Source organism: Zingiber officinale, chromosome 3A (assembly GCF_018446385.1).
Source record: "Zingiber officinale cultivar Zhangliang chromosome 3A, Zo_v1.1, whole genome shotgun sequence".
In the NCBI taxonomy this organism is placed as follows: domain Eukaryota; kingdom Viridiplantae; phylum Streptophyta; class Magnoliopsida; order Zingiberales; family Zingiberaceae; genus Zingiber; species Zingiber officinale.
In genome coordinates, this window is record NC_055990.1 from 61,663,892 (window position 1) to 61,687,279 (window position 23,388).

Genomic DNA, 23,388 nt, shown 5'->3' on the forward strand with positions numbered 1-23,388 from the left:
CAGTTACTGTTCTTCTTCTTTTTCTTCCATCTGTGAGAGGAACTGACTTGAGCGTCAGAGGGCCTAGCCAGGGATCTCCACTCCGATCTTAGATCACTAACTCTTTGTTGGCTCATCTCACTGTGCGCAGGAGCGTTGAAGAATTTCTTCAGATCTTCAGAGTTCGTCTTCATAGGTGGTCATTGTCATTCATCGAAATCAGTGCTCATCTCTACAGATCTCAGACAGGATTAGGCACAAACTTATAATAATGTGATTTTAGCACCTGATAGCTTCTCTTCATAGTTCCAATGGGTCGATGCTTGTTATAGTAATCAGCTATATATTTCCAAAAATCTTGATCCTTCTAGTCATTACCAATGACTGTGTCGGTGCTGATAGTTGCTCATGACTTCGCAAGGACCATATCTTCATCAAGAGACCAAAATCTTTGTTTAGAAACATCTTTCTTCGATTCAACTTCACACTCTTCTTGTGATGAGTGTGGTGGCCATTGAGATGTTGGAACAGACGATGGCATTAGAAGTTCATAATAGTCCTTGCTTCATTCAAAAACATGGCTGGTGGTTGAGGAGGTGAAAATACGAAAGGCATAGAAGGCATCCCAAATTGTTTGTTCATGGTTGACCAATCTGGGTGTGAATACATACCAAATGGAGTTGGGGCGGTGTTACTCAGAAGGGGAGCGAAAAATTTTGAGAACTCTGAAAATTTGAGAAATTTGGAGGACCTTGTGAAACATATGAAATATTTTAAAAAATTGGACAGTATTGCATATGGGAGAAAAATTGAGGATATTGGGCATTATGGTTTGGAGGAATGCAGATATTTTGAGAAGATGAATTTTTTCCGCATTTGAAGAATTCAAAAGATTTGTAAAAGAAACCTTGAAATTTTTGTCCATCTCAAATGCAAATAGGGAATGAAAAGATGAAAGAAATAGAGAATGAAGAGATGAAAGAAAAAAAAATGAGTTCAGGATGTATTTATAGATTTTTTTTAATTAAAAAAATTAAACGTTGAATAACGACTATCAAAGTAGCCGTTGTTTAACGTCTATCTTTATTCAATTAATTTCTTCTCAACCTACCTCCTGTGTGTACATTATTTTTTAAATAACAAATATAAAAAAAATTTTAAAAAAAAAGATTGACGTTAGAGCGGCTCTACGTTTGCGGAGCCGCTCCGTCGCTTGAGGTAATTTCCTACCTCAAGCCACGCCACCAGTGGAAGCTCCGAAGATGCTCTAATAAATTCTCAATAACAAAAAGCATTAATAGAAGGTTTTCTATTTTTAAATTTTATATTGGACACTACTAGTGTAAATAAATTGTTATATATAGTGATAAATCTAAGGAGAACAGGATCTAGACATTCGTCTTTATATCACGACAAGTATCTTCTAAAGAGGCATATAGTCGAATCATTTCTACGTTCATAAGGGTAATCCTCCTTACACCTATATGTTCAAATGTTAGATAGAGCAAGGAAAATAGCTATGATTGGTGCAATTTGTTCTAAAAAAAATCAAGTAGATCCAAGAGACAAAAGAAAAAGAAACAACAAGATAACCTCCAAAACAATCGCACTAGAATCAAAGTGCCTTTAAAGTTCATTTGTGGTGCAAAGTAGAACATGCCCCTAAAAAGATGCCACGCCTCTCTAACTTTCCTCGACCAAATTAAGAACTGATCTACACTTTATCATTCAATATTAGTTTACACTTTCACCGCCAATAATCACTCACCAAGGCACTCACCAAATAATAAAGTTGAGGCATTGATGATAGAGGAACACAAAATTCCCTCAGTTCATTCCACCAAGGCACTCACCAAAATTGTAAAAGTTGAGGTACTGATAATAGGATTTTCAATAAATGTCGCACAAATGTATTCTACACAGTGCATTATTCAAACTATCATTCGTACTTTTATTCGTGCAATAGTTGGATCGTCGGAGGAGCTGCGTGCATGTGAGATCTAGGAAACTTCCAATAACTCCTTGATATCCTTCTGCAGAAGGATACAGATTCAAATGTTAGAGATGGAACATGTGTTGCAAATGGTCTGTGGAATGAACCGAGGGAATTTTGTGTACCTCCGATCCATGCTCAGAGGAGATGTGGTTAGCGCATTGCGATATATGAATCACTTTACCATCCTTGTCGACCAAGAACTTTGTGAAGTTCCACTTGATGCTATCCCCAAAGATACCATCCTTGCTGCACTTCAAGAACTTGTATATAGGTGCAGCATTTCGACCATTTACCTCAACCTAAAGTAGGAAGAAAGGTTAAACGAGAGAGTGATTACAATGTTCAGGAGCAAACAACAAACAGGTAAAAAAAATTATGAAACATTAAGAAAATTCTACAACTAACCTTTCAAATATAGGATATTCAGCTTTGAAGCAAGTGCAAGCAAACTCGACAATCTCCTTGCTTCCAGGTTCTTGCCCGGCAAACTGATTGCACGGGAAAGCCAAAATCTCAAGACCTGTTCCATGTATGCAATCAAGGCAAATATAAGGTTTTGGAGAACAGAAATGAACTTCCAAAATTATCTTTTTTGTTCTACTTTCTAGCAACTGCAAATCGATCACGGATAATAGTGTTTAAGTTTAAAGATCACATTGGCGTGCAGAAAATAATATCCATAGTTTTATCTTCATCTCGGAGAAATCAATTAAGGTGTAGCATATCTATTCCAGTTGACTACTACAATCTGTTAAAGATAAGATAAGCCCTTGTTGAGTTAGCAAGAAAGTACCTTATATTGTAATGATCCGATCCCTCGGTTCCTTGGACGGCCACATTAACGGCTCAACTGGCGGCCCAACCTTGGTCCCTTGGGCGGCCACAATGGCAGCCCAACTGACGACCCTTTATGTCGTCAACCGACGATCCTTCGGCCATGACGTTACTTACAAGGTCTTTCCACCCCTGGCCAGTGGATTTTTTCCTTCCCCAGGATTCGAACTCTAGACCTCCAGGATAAGTACTAGAGTTTATGAATCTTGGTAGCCAAGTGAGCGACAATTGAGCCGCTAATGTGGCCACCCAAAGAGCCGAAGAGCCGGATCGGTACAATAAAAACAAAGTCCAGTTATTCACAATCGAATATGATACAGCTTGTCACCAATCTGATACATCCTTTTGGTACAGTGGATAGGTAGGGATGTGCTTCTAAATTATGAATATCCCATGCTTTTTCCCTGTTTGTTCAAATCAAGGAATTTCCCGACTGCAGATTGATCTCTTACTGCCAACTATACTCACTTCCATCAATAGGCGGGTGCCTCCAAGGGATCCGTTATTCCTTATCCAGCTCATGCATTCTCAATTTTGTTCTTTGCAGAGAACTTGATTCCATTGATGCCAGAGTTGAACAAGCTCTTTCACTATTTATTCAGTGTATCACTTGCTTATTGTTAGTGTAAAGAGCACCATAATTAAATCTATATTTTCATGTTATCAAAGGTTTAAGTTAAATCTTATTATTATCTGATCAATTAATCAAGTGTGCAGGATGCTCAACTTGGAAAGTCCTAGTAGGTCAACTGAACTTGATACTAGGCAAGGGAAATTTTAGTGAATCGTGGAACTAGACAGGAAGTCCAGATGGGTCAAGTGGACTGACATCTGGCAGGTGGACTCAATAGGTCTGAAGGACCCGATATCGAATCAAGTGGAAGCCCTAACAGCCGATCCGATGCTAAACAGTTAAGTCAAAATAAATTTAGAGGATCCGATATTTGATAAGTGAGTTGAGGGAAGTTCCTAGAGTGAGTACAGTAAGGTCGTGTCCCGGTAAGGGCAAACTTTAGGTGTTGAACCAACCAAAGAAATTGACAGAGATTTCTAAGTTGAGATCAGGAAAGTCCATGATGTCTTATTAAGCATATGTATATCTATTTAACTTTGTCTTTGTAGTAGCATTAATATGCTAACTCTATTTTGCGGATAAATCAAAATTTTGGGTTAACAAATGGTTCGATCGACTGAACCAGAGGTTCAGTCGACCGATCAAAGCAAAATAAAATGATCAAAGCGAAGCTCATAGATTTGGTATCACAGAGTGATCAATCAACTGATATAGTTTATCAATCGACCGATCCATAAAAGGAAGCATACTCAGAAGTTCGATCGACCAATAAGCATGATCAATTGACCGAACACCGAAAATCATGGGATTGCACAGATCTGATCATAGCAAAGAAGGAAAGTGCAAGGTTCAGTCGACTGATAGGAGGATCAATCAACCAAAAACATTAATCGACCGAACAGGGGTTCAATTGACCAAACCATGTCTATAAAAGAAGGTCTCCAGGTTCGAGCTCACAACAACTTTTCTCTCCGATTCATTCTATCATTGTTGCTACTGTTTGTGTAAGCGACGATACCTCTACTCCGAAAATCTCTCCAACAACTTTACTAAATTTTCATACTTGTGTTGTTAGTAAATTATTTTCATACTTGCATTTATTGATTGGAGATAGTAGGATTGTTACTTGTTGGACACAACAATCTGTTGCCAAAGATTTTTGGAGACTTAGCTGAATTTAAAATTACAAAATCTAAATTCAACTTACAATCGAGATGACATGAGCGTATAATCTTAGACTGTCAGCGGGTGCTGATTTTTGCTATGTACCGAAGAGCGGCTGATCGGACTCAGTCGATGAGATGACCAGAGTGACCGAACAGTACGGTCGGGCGGTCAGAAAGGCCTAGCGAGAGGCAGGTCGAGCGAGCTGACAGGCAAACAAGCCGATCAGGCGAAGCAGTTAGGCCGAGCGCGAAAAGACCGGTCTAAGCAGACAGGTCAGGAGTCAATCAAGCTAGTCGATCGAGCGAAGCAGACAACCCCGGCGTAGCGGCAGGTCAAGCGCAGACTAGCCGATCGGGCGAAGAGGACAGGCCGGGCGCAAATTGGCCGATCGGGCAAAGCAGGCAGATAGGTTGGGAAGATGCAGGTCAGGCGAAGCAGTCAGGCCGACCGAGTGCAATGAAGAGATCGACCGGGCGGATGAAGAGACCGACCGGGAAAACTAACCAAGGCCTGCGACTAACGTAATTTCCTTGAAACAGATTCGCCCTACCTTCGGCAGTGCTTCGAGGTTTACTCGGGTCGTCTGTTTCCCAGGATATAACGGTTGACCGTGATTCCACCTAACACTAGTGGTCACAGCAAGTTGAGCGACACTCGATCGCTATCACGGGCACTCTGTCGAGCAGGAGTTGCACGACAGAGGAGGGGAATGAGGCGGAGAGCTTCTGCTTGCTTCGTTGCATGTGTCTTTTTTGCCTGTGATCGTAGCCTCCTTATATAGGAGCTCAGATCAACGACAGCATTAATGGTCGATTAATGACCATTACTAGCCGAACAGTGAAACGTCTACTGTTTCACTCATTATTACTCGAACGTTTAGATTCTGCATTAATCTCAAACTTAATGCATCCGTTACAGCAGCTAAAGGTTTATGTGGAAAAAACGTTGGTTGTTTCACTTGGACGAATTTTGCCTCGACCGATCCAGCATTCGACGTGCGTAAGTCGTGCCCGCACACGAGTCAACATGGTTCAGTGCAATCCGGGCCCTAGATTTGCATCCCCCATGAGAGAGAGTCTCTCCTCATGCATTTGTTTACATCCTCAATGCATATTAATCAATATAAACCAATCATCATGCCATAAAACTCCGAATGTGGGACTAAAGTCTCATTCACAATGGAGCCTCTTTCCTCTTTCACCTCTTCTCCATTCACTTATATTCAACATTACTATCATCTTTTCATAATGGACGATTTGGCTTCGTCTGGAAGAACTATTTAGAATTTCCCACCGAAAGCAATCAAAGATCGCGGGTCTTGAAATAGTAGTTGTCGGACTACAAATCAAGTAAAAAACTATTGTGTCTCTAAATTTTTGTCTCTTTATATTCCGCTGCAAACTATACTTTGATTCATTTTTATTATTACGAAAAGAAAAGATTTCGAACGAACGAGATTCAGCCTCCCCTCGTCTATCACGATCCAACACTTATGCATGGAGGGATTGTGCATCCCTTGGTGCAAACTCATCTGGAAATCCTACTCAATGACGAAAACCAAAGTACTAATTTGGTTGATATCCCACTGGTTTTTTATTGTAACTAACGACAGCAAAAGTATCAAAAAGGATAATAATTCCAAATTAATTATAACCCATCAAGATTTGTCACATTCGGTGTCATAATCTCAATCATAGTTTGTCGAAACGAACCTGGAACGGCCGAAACGGTCGTTCCGGCACGGGAACGACCCATGGCGTTCCAAAGTTCCGGCGTATAACGTCGGTTGCTTTTGATAGGATCTTTGCGTTAGGCTAGAGGGGGGTGAATAGCCTTTCTTCCAATTTGTTACCTACAATTCGTTAGCGGAAGCACACAAAGAGATAAAATTGAAAAACAATAAGAAGACAAGGCTAACTCCTCGATTTACTTGGTCTCCACCTCCTTGAGGTGACTAATCCAAGGCACGCACATACCCAATCAAGCTTCACTATGATCTTCTCCTTTTCGATGCAAGAATGAAGGTGGAGAAACCTTTACAAGATTATCTCTTCCTCTCACAAGATTAAAAATGATCTTAAGAAGAAGAGAATGAGAGTATTAAGTCTTGAAGGTCACTTGGAGAGCTTAAACAGTAATTTTGAATCAGTTAGTTTTGTCTCTCTAAGCTTCTAACCTTATATACAGGTTAATGAAAATCCCGATACCAGTCGACTGCTGAAACATGCAGTCGATTGGTAGCACACAATGGCTACTATGCCGTTCAAATCTGTGGGGATTCTGTGCGTCATCATCTCAACGGCATTATACCAGTCGACTGACAAAACATGCAGTCGACTGGTGCTTGCGAGCTGAGCAAACAGAACCATTTTGTTTGCTCCTAGTTGACTGTATCAGTCGATTGGTGTCAATGTACACGCTCTCACTCATCCTCTCCCGAGTTGCTCTTGAAGTCTTTCTCCACAGCCTTTGTCACTCAGATGCACTCAAGCTTGCAACTCTTCTTCGTGCCATCCTTCACGTTTGCCTCGAGGTTCACTTCCCTTCACTCCGTTGCTCCTTGTCCGTGGTCCCTTGGATGCACCATCCTTCACCAATCTTCAAGGACCTGAGCCATAAGATGAGACTTTCCAAGCTTGTGTAATTTACCAAGTCTTGCACAACTTAAGTATTCATTAGAACCAATATAAAACCTAACTTAAACTCTTTGACACACAAATCAAAAACAATGATCGTCCCAATTAATCCTAGGCAGATTATATCAACAATCTCCCCCTTTTTTGATGTGTGGCAATATGTTTAAGTTAGATATAATACTAACTTTGAAATTGCAAACATAATGTAAGGATGAAACACAACATCCAGAACTTTGATATTTGTTATCATGAAACATAAAATCATGAAGAATAAAATTTCATAACTTTGAAAATTATAAGCATGGTATAATCATGAAACATAAAGCATAAAATCCACACCTCCCCCTTAACATATGCTCTATCATGAAACATAAGTCATGATATCCAAAACTCCCCATTAGCATATGCTCTATCCAAAACATTCTAACTTAAACTTGTATTATCTCCCCCTTTGACAAATATCAAAAAGGATAGAGGAAGCAACAAGTTCAGAAGGACAGGGCCAAAAGGCACAGGATACTCCCTAAAGAATCAAGCATATAAAGACCCCGTACAAGAGTAAATAGAAGCACAGGCGCACATGAATAGTTATTAACAGTGAAACATAAGCATAGGCAAAATCGTACTAAAAAAACATAAACAGAACTAGCATGCATAGATAGAAATACAAGAGGTCTCAAAAGACATAGTCAAAGGAGATAAGAACATCCTACAACATCATCAACAGTGTTCAAGGTGAGAAAGAGTAAAAAAATCAGAGCCAAAAGTCCACCCGACACCAAGCAACAAAGCATAGTCTCTACGCCGAAGCATCATCATGGGAAGGAGGAGGAGGAGGGCCCTGGTAGGCAAGATCCCAGCGCCACATCATATCAAACATCTTGGTCTGCTGTTGACGAATAGTCTGAAACTCCTAGCGAACAAACTCCTCTAAATGAAAGACTTGCTCCCGTAGGGAGGCACGCGCCGGCTCTGGAGCAGGGGTAGGGACCTCCTCCGCATCCTCATCTGAATCAGATTCATCCTGGCCAGGGCGGCGACGCCATGCCATAACACAGTCACGCTGCTCAATCTGGGCTAAAGAGAGCTGGCGAGACCCTAACTGGTCAAAGTCCTTAGATGACTGATGCAAGGCACCCCTAGTGACGTCTATCCCTTTAGTAATGAAAAATGAGGTCAAGACATGACAGAAGGGCATGTATAACTTCCCCTGGACTGGTCGAGAAAAATGAATGATAGACTCATAAACCTGAAGAGCGATATCGATATCAAGACGCTGCTCCAGGTCATACATCATAACTAAATGAGGAAGGTGAATCTTGGCTTGCCCTTTAGTCACTATAGGCAGGAGACAGGCAATGACAACCTTATAGAAAACGTAGATGGGGGCTGACATGCATGTGGCGTCAAAGATACACTTGAGTGGAGCCCTAGGAGTATGAAAATAGTGCTGATGAATCATATCAATGGAGACATAGGAAAGGGACGCAGATAGTGGCTCATCAACCTGGGGAAAGCACGTAAATGTGCTAGTAGACCGCCTACAACCTAAGAAGGATCGCAGGACATCAGGGGTGAAATCTATGGACATCCCGCCTACCATAGAGACATATGCATGACTATCGTGATTACATGGACGCAGATTATTATAAAACTCTTTGCACAGATCTAAATTGACGGTAGTCATGCAATGAAATAGTTTGTCTAACCCATAATACACACCAATCTCGATGATCTCAGGGGCAATGTTAGTAAAATATGACCGATTGAGATACCGACAGCTCATCATCTAAAAGTCGGTATTCTCAAAGTGGTGTCGGCTAGCCTCAGATGGAAACCAACCACCGGAAGGTGGTGGTGGAGGCTGCCGAGAGGTGCCCTCACCAACTCGACGCTTTTGCCTAACCCTAAACCATGCAAGTGGAAAACAAGTGTCCAGTTTGAGCTAAACAAGAAGCAAACAGAACATGGAAACGAATTTAGACATGGATCAAACCCAAATTTGAAGAGTCAAGCGTAAAAGGAAGCATTACCGACGCTCCATATGCCTCTGATCGACTGGTTGGAAATGGAACGGCGGAATCCCCAAATCTAGATCCGAATCTGCCCCTTGACCATGTTTTAGAGAGAAAGTGAGGTGACTGGAGGAAGGGAAGCATAGATCCAAGAGTTTAGAAGGATTTTGAGAGCAAGGAGGAGTCGAAGGAGGCAAGCAACAGGACCAGTCGGCGAAAAACAGTGGGCGGTGGCGGCGAAAAGCTAGGGTTTCTGTCGCCATCCGATCGGGCATGCTTTATATAGAATCGAGGGCACCAGTCGACTGCTAAAACATGCAGTCGACTGATGAAACATGCAGTCGACTGCACCCTAAATAAAAACCATACAAAATGGTTCTGTATTGCGGAACAGTGCTGGCAGTCGACTATATCAGTCGACTGCAACAGTCGATTGATGTCTGTATCAGTTGACTGACACACAGTTTAATTTTACAGAATCTGAGTTCCAGAAATGCGCCAAATATTCTCTAGACCTCCAAAAATGCTCAAATTTGATGGAGAGGTATGTTATGTTGATATCGATTTGGGAAAAATAAGTGTAAAAGTGTATCCAACTAGGATCTCAAGATAGATACCAACCCCATAACCATCAAGACTACAAAGATGCAACCTTGATTTTAACACGCTAGTTTAGGTAACTCCTTACTAGATTGTGTTGGTCCCTTTGGAGGCCGGCAAGAGGGGAGGGGTGAATTGCCCTAAAAAATAAACACAAAACCTTTCTCGGATATTCAACTAATTAACAGACACTTGTAATAAAAAGAAAAGACTAAATTAAAAGATCAGACACAAGAGGGTTTACTTGGTTTGCAATCAGAGGATTGCTAATCCAAGACAAAGTTGGCGCACTATCTGATTCTCCTCTGGGTGGAGTAGCCTCTTACAGCATTGACAGAACAAAAGAATAGAAAGCACAGAAAGAAATGAATTACAAGTGAGTTGATTTAACTGTGCAGATCAGTGCTATATTTATAGCACTGGTCGGGACGCCCCGAAGGGGTTCCGGGCGCCCTGGGGGGATAAAATTTTATCCCCCAATGATCAGATCGCGTTTGATGCGATCCTGGTCAAAATCCAGGTCCGGGCGCCCCGGAGCCCAAAGTCAACAGAAGTTGACTTTTTCGTCCGGGACCTCTTCTTTGGTTCAGTCCCGCCCCGGTCCGGTTCTTCTCCTCCAGATCCGCTCGCTTGGGTGATCTCGGTCATCCGGAATAGGGCTCACCCGAACCCAAGTTCCAGCCTTCGCCTCGAGCAGCCTTCCTTCCCGGTTTCTCGTTCCTCGAACGTCGTGCACATTTTTCTCGTCCACCGGTGTATTCTTCCGTGGTCACCTCGTCCCTCGGACGCACCGAGCCCGTCGGCTCTCTCCCCATGCCGTCCTTCTCGCTAGCCGCGTCTTCCGCTCGACTTCCTGTGTTCCTAAGCTCCTGCACACTTAGACACAAGGGTTAAACAAACTCAGGACCTAACTTAGCTTGTTTGATCACATCAAAACACCTTGGGGTTCCAACATATTGGACCTGGCCAAACCCGAATACATCTCTACCAGTCATTTACATGAGAATTATGCATTAGGTTCAAATGTTAATGTCTTTGTGACAACAATGCATAATGACATGTAATATTTTAGAATTTGAAATTTCCAATCACATTCTAGGAGCAATGAGCACATTGAGTGTACACAAGCCTTCTCAATGATTGGTCCAATAAAGGATTAATATCTCTAGATGTCATTTTGGCTCAATATAATGCATCATAACTAACATGATGAACCAAATGCATCTTCCTAGTTTCTCACTTAATTTCTAAAGACAAGTAAGGCATCCTAGGTCCTTTGTGATATATAGTCAAGTAGCAACCTTACCTTTAAATTCATGAAATCATGCAATGTGAAGTCTATTATTCTACAAAGCACAAACCAAGTTCTCTTCGAATGGAGGTGAACTCTACTTCGGGTAAAGACTTAGTAAAAATATCGGCAAGGTTAGATTTTGATTCAACATAAAGTAATTCAATATCTCCTCTTGTCACATGATCTCTAATAAACTGATGTTTGACATCAATGTGCTTTATCCTAGAGTGATGCACCGGATTTTTGGTCAAATTGATAGTGCTTACATTATCACATAATACCTTGACCTTGGAATAGTGTAGCTCATAATCCTCTAAGGTATGCATCATCCAAAATAATTAAGTTACACAACCACCCATTGCCACATACTCGGCCTCGGTTGTGGACAAGGTCACACAAGGTTGTTTTCTACTACTCCAACTTACAAGGGAAGGTCCAAGAAATTGACATCCACCGCTAGTACTCTTTCTATCTAATTTGCAACTCGCATATTCGGAATCGGTATATCCAATTAAATCAAAATTTCGAGTTCTAGGGTACCAAAGACCTACATTAAGGGTACACTTGATGTATCTCAAGATTCTCTTTACCGCCACTAAATGAGATTCCTTGGCACATGATTGGTATCTTGCACACATACCTACTGCAAAGAGTATATCCGGTCTACTAGCGGTTAGGTATAACAAACTACCAATCATACTTCTATATTGCTTTGGTTCTACTAATTTTCCTTCTTGATCACTATCTATTTTTGTATTAGTTCCCATAAGAGTAGATACTACCTTAGCATTTTCCAAACCAAATTTCTTGATAAGTTCCTTAGCAAATTTTGTTTGATAGACATAAGTTCCTTCATTGGTTTGTTTGATTTGCAACCCTAAGAAGAAACTTAGCTCTCCAACTAGACTCATCTCAAACTCACTTTCCATATGTTTAATGAAGTCTTGAAGAAGGTCATTATTTGTTGAACCAAAAATGATGTCATTAACATAAGCTTGTGCAACAAAAATGTCTCCGTCCTTAGACTTTAAAAATAGGCTTGGGTCAATTGTTCCTCTTCTAAAACCTTTGGAGATTAAGAAGAATGAGAGTCTTTCATACCATGCCCGAGAAGCTTGTTTTAATCCATACAACGCTTTCTTATGTTTATAAACATGATTTGGGTAATTTATGTCTTCACATCCGAGTGGTTGTTCCACATACACTTCCTCCTTAATGAACCTATTTAGGAATGCAGATTTTACATTCATTTGATAAAATTTAAAACCCATATAAGCAATATATCCTAATAATATCCGAATGGACTCTAATCGAGCAACCGGGGCATAAGTTTCATCATAGTCAAGTCCTTCAACTTGATTGAAGCCCCTAGCTGCTATCCTAGCCTTATTTCTAGTGACTTTTCCTTGATCATCCAGTTTGTTTCTAAACACCCATTTTGTTGTAACAATTGTACTATCATTTGGTCTTGGAACCAATTCTCATACATCACTTCTTTCAAATTGATTCAACCCTTCTTGCATTGCTAGAATTTAATCCGTATCAATTAAAGCTTCATCAATTGATTTTGGTTCAAATTGTGATATTAGAGTGATTTGACTAGTATGATCTCTAAAGTAGGATCTAGTCCTTACCCCTTGAGCCACATCTCATGGAATCATCATTTTTAGAAGGATCATTGTCTACACTGTTTCTTTCATCATTCGAACCATCTCTTCCTCCCTCTTGATCCATACCCCCTAAGTGTAAATTTTGTATTTCTTGAGTAATGGCTTGATTTTGTTCAATTATATCCTTATCAATAGATGATTTCCTAGGGTAAGTACTAGTGGACTCATCAAACTCAACATTGGATGATTCCTCAACCATTTGAGTCTTTTTGTTGTATACTCTATATCCTCTACTAGTAGATGAGTATCCAACTAGAATTCCCTCATTGGACTTGGCCTCAAATTTACCTAAGTCATCTTTAGTATTAAGAATATAAACCTTACAACTAATGACTTTAAAATAGTGAATTGTAGGAATTATGTCATTCCATAGTTCAAAAGGTGTTTTCTCTAAAAACTTATGAATCAACACACAATTTTGAATGTAACAAGCGGTATTAACCGCTTCGGCCCACAAATAGCTTGGTAAGGAATATTCATTGAGCATGGTTCTAACCGCCTCTTGTAAAGCTCGATTCTTCCTCTCCACTACATCATTTTGTTGAGGTGTTCTTAGACAAGAGAATTCATGCTTATAGCCATTTTCTAGACAAAACTTAGAAAAGTTCAAATTCTCGAACTCTCCACCATGATCACTCCTAATTCTATCAATTTTGAGGTTCTTTTCATTTTCTACTCTCTTGGTAAACCCTATAATTGTTTCTAAAGTTTCTCCCTTATGTTTTAAGAAATAAACCCAAGTATATCTAGAGTAATCATCTACTATCACCAAACAATATTTGTTACCTATCAAAGAAGGTGTTCTATGACAATCAAAAAGATCTAAATGCAATAATTCTAATGGTAATGAAGTGCTAGTTAAGGTTTTACCTTTGTGTGATGACCTTGATTGCTTACCCTCTTGGCATGTATCGCACAATTTATCCTTGATGTACTTGATCTTTGGTAATCCCTTTACTAGCTCCATCTTGGCTACCATGGCTATGTTCCTCATATTGATATGTCCAAGTCTTCTATGTCATAGCCACCCTTTTTCTTCTTTTGATATCAAACACTTAATAGAGAGATTAGAAGCATATGAAAGATCAACATAATAAAGATTTGCTTTTCTAAATCCTTTTAACACAACATTTTCAAGATTTTTGTGCTTAACTAAGAACTTATCGGGGTGGAACTCTACATTATATCCGACATCACATAATTGGCTAACACTAAGCAAATTAAACCCCATATTTTTTAACCAATAAGACTTTATGAATGATGATTGTGGGTGATACCTCAATTGTGCCTTTACCTATAATCTTAAGCTTCTCACTATTCCCAAATGATACCGTTCCTTTCTTTATATAATTTATTGTGGAGAACTTGCTCACATCACCGGTCATATGTCTTGAGCAACCGCTATCCACAATCCACATACTTGCATCCTTCTTCTCGTCTACCTAGGAAACATAAAACACACAACTCTTTGGTATCCATGCACTTGATTCGGAAATGTCATTCAAATATTTCTTAGGCACCCAAGCTTGTTTTACCTTTCCTATAAGATTCTTCTTAACTTTGTTCCTAAGTGTATCATTTCTAGTACCATTGATTAGAGACATATATGCAACTTCCTTTTCCTTAGGTCTATATCCTATTCCGGCCTTGTTGTAAATGACTTTTTGGTCTCTAATGATCATATCTAAATATTTTGATCCGTTTGTGAACTTCTCTAGACATGCTCTTAACTCAATCACATCATTCTTCAAATTTTCATTTTCTTCCTTAAGCATGCTTGACCCACTAGATGAACATGCATCATTTTTAATAGACTTAAGCTTTTCCTTCAAGGTTTTCACCTTCGATTGTGATTTGACAAAAGCATTTTTGAGATGAGCAATAGTTTTATAAATAAATTCTACTTTGTGAGATTCTTTTACCTCATCATCACTTGATGATGATTCATCACTTGATTTTTCCTCACTTGATGAATCCTCTTCACTTGACATTTCCACTTGACTTGATACATCTTTGTCATGTTCAAAAGCCATAAATGACATATGTCGGGTGACAAGGCATAGTTCATCTTCATCCAATGAGTCTATACTTGGTGTATCCCATGTAGCTCGGGCCACCATGACTTCCTTCTTCTTTTTCTCCTTCTTCTTCTCCTTTTCTTCTTTCTTTTTTAATTCCGGGCAATTTGGCTTGATGTGTCCTTTCTTATTACATCCATAACAAATGACATTAGTGTTAAAACTTGAACTTTGACTACTTTTACCTTTTGAAGGTTGGAACATTCTCTTCACATCCTTCCTTGTGAATTTCCTTGATCTTCCCATCATCTTCTTGACATAATGAGCCACTTCACTTGCTGACATTTCATCATTACTATCCGATGATTCTTGCTCGGATTCGGATGAAGAGGATTCCACCTTCTTTTCTTTCTTCTTTTTCTTCTCCTTCTTTTCTACAATAAGAGCTATACCTTTCTCTTTTGAAACCATATTAGCTTGTTTATGAAGTTCAAATTCATAAAATAATTCATCAAGCTTAACTAAGGAAAGATCTCTAGAAACCTTATATGCATCAACCATCGATGTCCATAAGGTGGTTCTAGGAAAAGATTAAAAAACATACCTTACTAGATCCCTATTGTCAATTTTCTCACCTATTACATGGAGTCCATTCACTATCTCCTTGAATCTTCCATGCATTTGACTCACGGTCTCATTGGTTTTCATGGTGAAGGTTTGAAGTTGCTCCAACAAAAGATCTCTCTTGGCCCTCCTAGATTCGCTTGATCCCTCATTTAATTCAATGAACTTTTCCCAAAGCTCTTTGGCGGAGTTGAATGATCTTACTTTGCTTAATTGCTCCTTTGAGAGTCCATATTGCAATGTTGTTGTGGCTTTTGCATTTGCTTGGGCCTTCTTTGCCATCTCTTTTGTCCAATCCTTGGTTGGAAGAGGTGCTCCCGATCCATCTTTTGGTTTCTCAAATCCATCTACAACACTAAACCAATTTTCAATATCATTCATCAAATAATATTCCATCCTACCTTTCCAATATGTGAAATCGTTGCCATCAAAGAAGGGTGGTCGAGCGGTGCTATATCCCTCTTGAAATGTCATCTTGATGCTTCGGTTGACGATAAGTTTTTCCGATGCGAACTTGGCTCTAATACCAATTGATAGGATCTTTGCGTTAGGCTAGAGGGGGGGGATAGCCTTTATTCCAATTTGTTACCTACAATTCGTTAGCGGAAGCACACAAAGAGATAAAATTGAAAAACAATAAGAAGACAAGGCTAACTCCTTGATTTACTTGGTCTCCACCTTCTTGAGGTGACTAATCCAAGGCACGCACACACCCAATCAAGCTTCACTATGATCTTCTCCTTTTCGATGCAAGAACGAAGGTGGAGAAACCTTTACAAGATTATCTCTTCCTCTCACAAGATTAAAAATGAGCTTAGGAAGAAGAGAATGAGGTCACTTGGAGAGCTTAAACAGTAATTTTGAATCAGTTAGTTTTGTCTCTCCAAGCTTCTAATCTTATATACAGGTTACTGAAAATCCCGATACCAGTCGACTGCTGAAACATGCAGTCGACTGGTAGCACACAACGGCTACTGTGTCGTTCAAATCTATGGGGATTTTGTGCGTCATCATCTCAACGACATTATACCAGTCGACTGACAAAACATATAGTCGACTGGTACTTGCGAGCTGAGCGAACAGAACTATTCTGTTCGCTCCCAGTCGACTGTATCAGTCGACTGGTGTCAATGTACACACTCTCACTCATCCTCTCCCGAGTTGCTTTTGAAGTCTTCCTCCTCAGCCTTTGTCCCTCAGATGCACTCAAGCCTGCAGCTCTTCTTCGTGTCATCCTTCACGTTTGCCTCGAGGTTCACTTCCCTTCACTCCGTTGCTCCTTGTCCGTGGTCCCTCAGATGTACCATCCTTCACCAATCTTCAAGGACCTGAGCCATAAGATGAGACTTTCCAAGCTTGTGTAATTTATCAAGTCCTGCACAACTTAAGTATTTATTAGAACCAATATAAAACCTAACTTAAACTCTTTGACACACACATAAAAAACAATGATCGTCCCAATTAATCCTAGGTTAATTGTATCAATAGCTTTGGGACGCCGTTCTTCTACGTTATAACGGCCGGAACGGCTGGAACGGAACGGCTGGAACAGAACAGCTCGGTAACAAACATTTTGATTATAGATTAAACAGCTTTGGATTCCCATTTTTGGCTCCTGATGTTGCTTTATATTCAACCAACACTTGATTAAGAAGCTTTTATTCCATTTTTATGCTTGATTAATTGATTAAGAAACCTTAAATTTCATTTTTTTTTTATCACTTTACTTTTCATTGATCTCTTGATTAACTTATAAAAAGCTTTGGATTCTATATTTCTTTTGACCAGATTTACTTTATTCAGCCGACATTGCTTTTCATTGATCACTTTATTTTTTCATTCCATCTTTTACTATTTTGTCATTATTGAAAAAGAAAAAACAACATCACATCACTATCATATCTGTTTTCTTTCGTCTTTGTCAGTACGAATACTCTCATTCTATTAATTGAGCATGCATCTACTGATAGCATTTGCATTTCATCAGTGTCTTTCGTTTCACTAGATTAATTGCGTTTTTCTATCGTTTCCATCGTATTCACAAACAAGGTAAGTTTTCTAATTTTTCATCCATTTCTATTAATTAAGCATCTAATTTAAATCTAAATATATGAATCTTTTTTTCTTATAGTCATCAACTTCTCCATTAATCAATTTCTTATATCATTCCCATTATATTCACAGACACATAAGTTTTCTAAATTTTTAGTTTAATATACTAAGTTATTCATATCATTTTTTCCCAACCCTTTGAAAATAATGCTTGATTGCATGAGTACCCTCCAAGTCAATTAATTAAGCATCTATCATTAATTTTAATATTTACATTTTTTCGCTACTGTCATTAGCTTGTTTTGTTTGATTAATTAATTTCTTATGTCATTTCTATCATATTCACAAATAAAGTAAGCTTTTTAATTTTTCATCCAATTCTATTAATTAAGCATCTACTTTAAATGTGAACATATGCATCATTTTTACTCAAGGTTATCAACTCCTTCGTTAATTAATCTCTTCTGTCACTTCATTATATCACTTCATTATATTCACATGTTTTCGAATTTTTTAGTTTAATATATTAAGTTATTCACATCAGGTTTTTTTCCAAACATTTGCTAATAATGTTTGACTGCATGAGTACCTTCAGATTCTATTAATTGAGCATCTATTATTAATTTGAGTATTTGCATCTTTTGACTCTCGTCATCAGCTCCTTCGTTTGATTAACAGATTTCTTCTATCATTTCCATCATATTCATAGACAAGGCAAGTTTTCTAATTTTTTTTTTACCAGTTTTATTAATTCAGTATCTACCATAAATTTGAGCATATGCAGCTTTTGGCTCACGGTCACTAGTTCCTTCATTTGATTAATTGATTTCTTCTATCATTTCCATTAATTTGCATACAGGTAAGTTTTCGAATTTTTTAGTTTAATAAATTAAGTTATTAAGAATTGTTTAATTTTAGATGCTTCATTCTCATTATCATGTTTTTTTATCATTATCATTAAGTCAAAATTATTCAATATTATTTATTTGTTTAGAATGGCACCAAACCCTGATATTGGTTAGCAATTTGGTCAAATGGTGGGTGATAATCGTAAAACAATACGATGGAAATTTTATGGAAAAGTTATAACTGGAGGAATTACAAGACTAAAACAACATATTGAACTTGTTATTGGAAATGTTAAAATATGTCACAAAGCTCCTAAGGAAATATCATCAATGTTAAGAAAACATCTTCAAGACTCTAAGGCAAGTAGAAGTTCAATGCAAAGAAAAAAGAAAATAGCCTTAGATTCAATTACACAAAATACACGCGTATCAGAAAGTGGTAGTAGTGGTGGAGATGACATAGAAGATACAGAAAATCGAGAATTACAAAAAGCCATCAAGGAAAGTCGTAAAACAAGAGTCAAGAGTCATTGAGGAGCAAATGTGTAATCACTATGGTCAAGGTAAAATATATAAATAATATTTTAAATTTATGTGTATATATCTTATCAATTTAATGTACTTAACTATTCTAAATTTTATAATTGTAGGATTTTCTAATTCTTCATCTGGCTTAGATCTTGGTTTGAAAAAAGGGATGTCTCGAAGACTTAGTGTAAGAGAGGATTCTAGATTACTATCAAAAGGAATTGACTCTTTTATGTTTCCCACAAAACAAAAGAGTCTCAAAAACTGGTTTGGGGCTGAAAAAGTAAAAAATGTTGGTAAGACAATATCGAAATGGTTTATATATAATGCTATTCCATTTAATGCAGCAGACAGTGGTCCATACTATCAATCCATGATAAACACCATTGCTGAGGCTGGAATAAGAATAAAAGGGCCCACAGGATGCCAAATTGGTGGTGTTTATTTACAAGAGGAGGTGGATGAAATAAATAGATATTTGAACACTTTAAAATCAAAATGGTCAAAGTATGGATGCACAAGAATGTGCGATGCTTGGAGCACACACAACAAGCATCCAATCATAAATTTTATGATATATTGTGACCGCAACATGGTATTTCATAATTCCGTTGATTGCACCAACAAAGCAAAGACAGCTGATTTTATTTTATCTTTATTAAGTGAAATTATTGACAAAATCGGAGAGGAAAATAGTGTGCATGTAGTCACAGATAGCTAAGGTGCAAATAAGGCCGTTGGTGCCAAATTGATGATAGAAAGGCAACATTTGTTTTGGTCCCCTTGTGCAGCACATTGTATTGATCTCATGCTAGAAGATATTGGTAAGACAACAAAAGTAAAAAAGTGTGTTGAGAAAGCCAAGCAAATAACGAGCTTCATATATAACAGCGATCAAGTTGTGAATTTGATGAAAACATTTACAAATGACCATGAATTATTGAGACCAGGAATAACTCGATTTGAGACAGAATTTATTTCAATTGAAAGTCTTGTTCGGCATTCTTCAGATTTAAAAAGAATGTGCACTTTTGGTGATTGGGAAGCATACAATAATACAAGCAAAAGAAGAAAAGAAGCAGAAAACATTGCAAGCATCATAATGGATGGAAGATTTTGAAAGAGGACTCGTGATATTTGTGCTGTAATTGAACCATTAGTAAAAGTTTTGAAATTAGTTGACCAAGATCAAAAACCAACAATGTCAATTATCTATGAAGCAATGGATAGAGCAAAAATGACAATAAAAGATAATACTAGAGATTGACAATCATATTGGGATATTATTGATAATCGATGGTATAATCAATTACACCAACATCTACATGCGGTAGGTAATCATATATTTATTTGCTTAAATTGTAGAGTATAAAGTATGTCATCAAAATCATTTACAAAATCCTCATTTCTAATTTCATATTATCTTATTGATATTTCAGCATATTTCCTTAATTCGTTACTTCAATATTCTGGAACTTGTGTTTATAATGATGAAGTTAAACGAGGATTAAAGGTTGTAATTAAGAGATTGGAGCCAAACTTAAATGCACAAGCTTCGGCCATCAGTGAGGTAATTTTTTTTTATGTTCCTATATTTTTCCCAAATATAAACAATAATTATTTATTTTTTCTTCTAATTTTCAAATTAAATTATTCACAAACCAGATAGGTGAATTTGGGTCTCCAGTAGCAAAAATGGCAATAAAAAAAAGTCTCCCAGGTATGTAATTTAAATTTTACAAATATTTATAATTAAAAAATATATATGATATTGATTTTTTTTTTTTTGTATCAGCTGAATGGTGGAGCGATTATGGTGAAGATGCCCCCACACCTTCAAAAAATTACAATAAAAGTTCTAAGTCAAACATGCTCATCTTCGGGATGAGAAAGAAATTGGAGTGCATGGTCTCTTATACACACAAAGCTTTGTAATTGCTTGGCTATCAAAAAGTTGTACAAATTAGTTTATGTTCACTATAATATGCGGCTTAGGGTACAAAACATGATGCGCAAACAAGAAGAAGATGATTTTTACAGCTCGATAGACCTTAATCATATTTTTCATGATGAGGACATCTTAAATGAATGGACAAGAGATAATGAACCGCTAGTTTTAGAAGATGATGATTTGACATGGTTAGATCAAGCACTTCGAGCATCCGATGCTGAAGAATACAACACAACTACAAGTGTTCAAAGTCATTCAAGAATAAAGAATAATGTAGAAAAGTCAACACATTTGAAAGGAAAAGAAGTTTTATCAAGAGATGATAGTGAAGATAGTGATGAAAGTGACGACAGTGATGATAGTGATGATTCAAATGAAGGAAATAATCAACAAAGTCATGGTGAACATCATGCTCATCAAAGTCATCAAGATGATCAACATGACACAGGTATGACATGGGCACGAAGTCATGAAAATTATTATGCAACACAAGATAGTAATCATGGGTATCAACCTGGGATGGAGAAACAACATCACTTTTTTACAAGTTTATCAGAATCTGTTGATGCCAATGATAAAGAACATTCGATTGGATCTTCACGACAGAATATGAGTGTTGAAGAACATATGAAACATTTGCTTTTGAGAGGGAACCAACAAATTCCACTAAGAGATGATTATGGATCAAGAAGTTATAATTGGGAGTCTCAAGATATTGGGCATGGTCTAATTGGATACCAATCAGGTGGATATGGATATTATAGTAGCAATCAACTCAGATATGATTCATATGATAGATCATCTGATTATTTACCATCCTATACAAGTGCAATTAGACATCATGAATCTGAGAGTTATTTTGATAATGCACAGAATGCAATTCCAGATTATTCAACGTCTCTTGGGAGCAATATCGAACATCATAGTCGTGATCGTGAATCATCAAGTGGTACTGGCAGTTCTATTGGGTATCATGGTTTTGGATATTACAATCGTCGTGATGAAACATTATTACAAAGTCAATCATCTAATTCTGAACATATTTCATCAACTCAATCAAATGAATATCCATATGGGCAATTTAATCCAAATTTATATCAACGCTAATATGTTGGAGATCAATTTAATCAATATGATACTCAAGGAGAATATAATGAAGATTTGGTTCCTCCCTATCACTTTTCGTGGTATTAGCTTTGATTAGGTATAATTATTATTGTATTTTTTTTTCATCATGTTATATTATTGTAGGATAATTATGCACTAATGTATTGATTTTGTATGGCTTCATGTGTTTTATTTTTTATTACCCATTCTCTAATTTTTTGGTGATTTTTTGATAAATCCGCGCCGCGACCTTTCCGCGAAATGATATTGGAATTGGAACGGCAGTGTCCGCGACAGCCGCCGCGACCGTTTAGACGAACCATGATCCCAATCAACCTGCTGACTACAAAAAATCAACCTGCTGACTACAAAAATAGCAATCTCGATATCCATTGAAATCAATTTGGCAAAGAGCTGTACTATGTTGTATTGCTACATGTATTGTGGCAAAAGATCATAACCCTCACCCTAAGCCCCTGTAAAACCATCCCAATCACATTGAAAGGGAGTACATGATGGGATCATTTGGCCAGGTGGCCTCCTACATACATGAATGCCCAGACGGTATGTTCGATGGACCAAAAATCTACTAAATCCTATGCATTAAAAACAAAGAGTATAACCCAGTGCAATCTCCAAAACTAATTAACAGATTAAGCAACCAGAACACACAAATCCAGAACGCGGACAAAGTCAGAACACACGGGCCTTTTCACAAATTATAAAACAATAATAGATTTCATGCGATTCACAAAATAATTCTGAAAAAATAGACAGTCCTAAACCACCTACGAAATGGGACTACAAATCTACCCTAAATATCGGACACCAAAAACCTTAGATCGCCGACTACAATAGCATAGAAAAATCCTAAAAAGCACCGACTTTCCACGATTATAAGATAGCACAATTGAAATCAACACACATACATACAAAAAAAATAAAAGACACTGAAATCGAAGTTATAGAGTGGTCGATCTGATGGTGGAAAGAACAACATTTCCGAGCGCATACCTTGACGGTAGAGTCATGGAAGTAACCGGAAGTTTTGGAGGGAGACATACATCAGACGATGAGACAAGAGGACGAAAAGTGATCTGAGGACGATGCAGAGAAACTTACATGAACTTGGCGTTAGGTTCATTTATAGCAATGAACAAAACCATTCTACGCAGCTGTGCAGTATCAAGACGAATATCTCAATTTACAGCAGAATTAATTCCGATAAGTTAACTAATAAAGGACGGATTTATTACTGCGTCAAATGATCATTGTCTAGATGTTGAGTTTAATTTAACTTCTAGATTAAGAGATAGTGATCCGATGAAGATTGCCTAATGCTTATGAGATAATCCGTATTTTGACCAAGCTTACTCTTTTCCTAGGCCTCCTCTCATGGATTCTCGCGCCTTTCGGGGAGATGAATGTGCCGCCAAAGGCTAGAGTGCAGACAAAATCTAATTAAAGGACAAAAAGTCAAAATGAGAATGGTAGA

At 37.9% G+C, this 23,388-nt stretch overlaps 1 protein-coding gene across 1 annotated transcript; it reads right to left on the reverse strand.

Annotated features, from left to right (window-relative positions):
• Positions 1-1,979: 1,979 nt before the first annotated feature.
• On the reverse strand, positions 1,980-15,803 carry LOC122050443 (probable phospholipid hydroperoxide glutathione peroxidase). The gene is made up of 4 exons (XM_042611344.1): positions 15,419-15,803; positions 2,374-2,495; positions 2,098-2,274; positions 1,980-2,012 (listed from the first exon to the last, which is right to left on the reverse strand). Exons 1-4 carry the CDS (start codon positions 15,801-15,803, stop codon positions 1,980-1,982), a joined length of 717 nt encoding a protein of 238 aa, XP_042467278.1.
• Between the last annotated feature and the right edge of the window lie 7,585 nt (positions 15,804-23,388).

Bases quoted from the DNA above. Each gene is read 5' to 3' on its own strand.
- LOC122050443 (XM_042611344.1), bottom strand. From the start codon at position 15,803: ATGGAATATTATTTGATGAATGATATTGAAAATTGGTTTAGTGTTGTA. The intron at 2,275-2,373 runs GTAGAATTTTCT...TTCCTACTTTAG, and splicing joins CTATATTTGAAAGGTTAGTT to GTTGAGGTAAATGGTCGAAA. The intron at 2,013-2,097 runs GTACACAAAATT...ATCCTTCTGCAG, and splicing joins CCTCTGAGCATGGATCGGAG to AAGGATATCAAGGAGTTATT.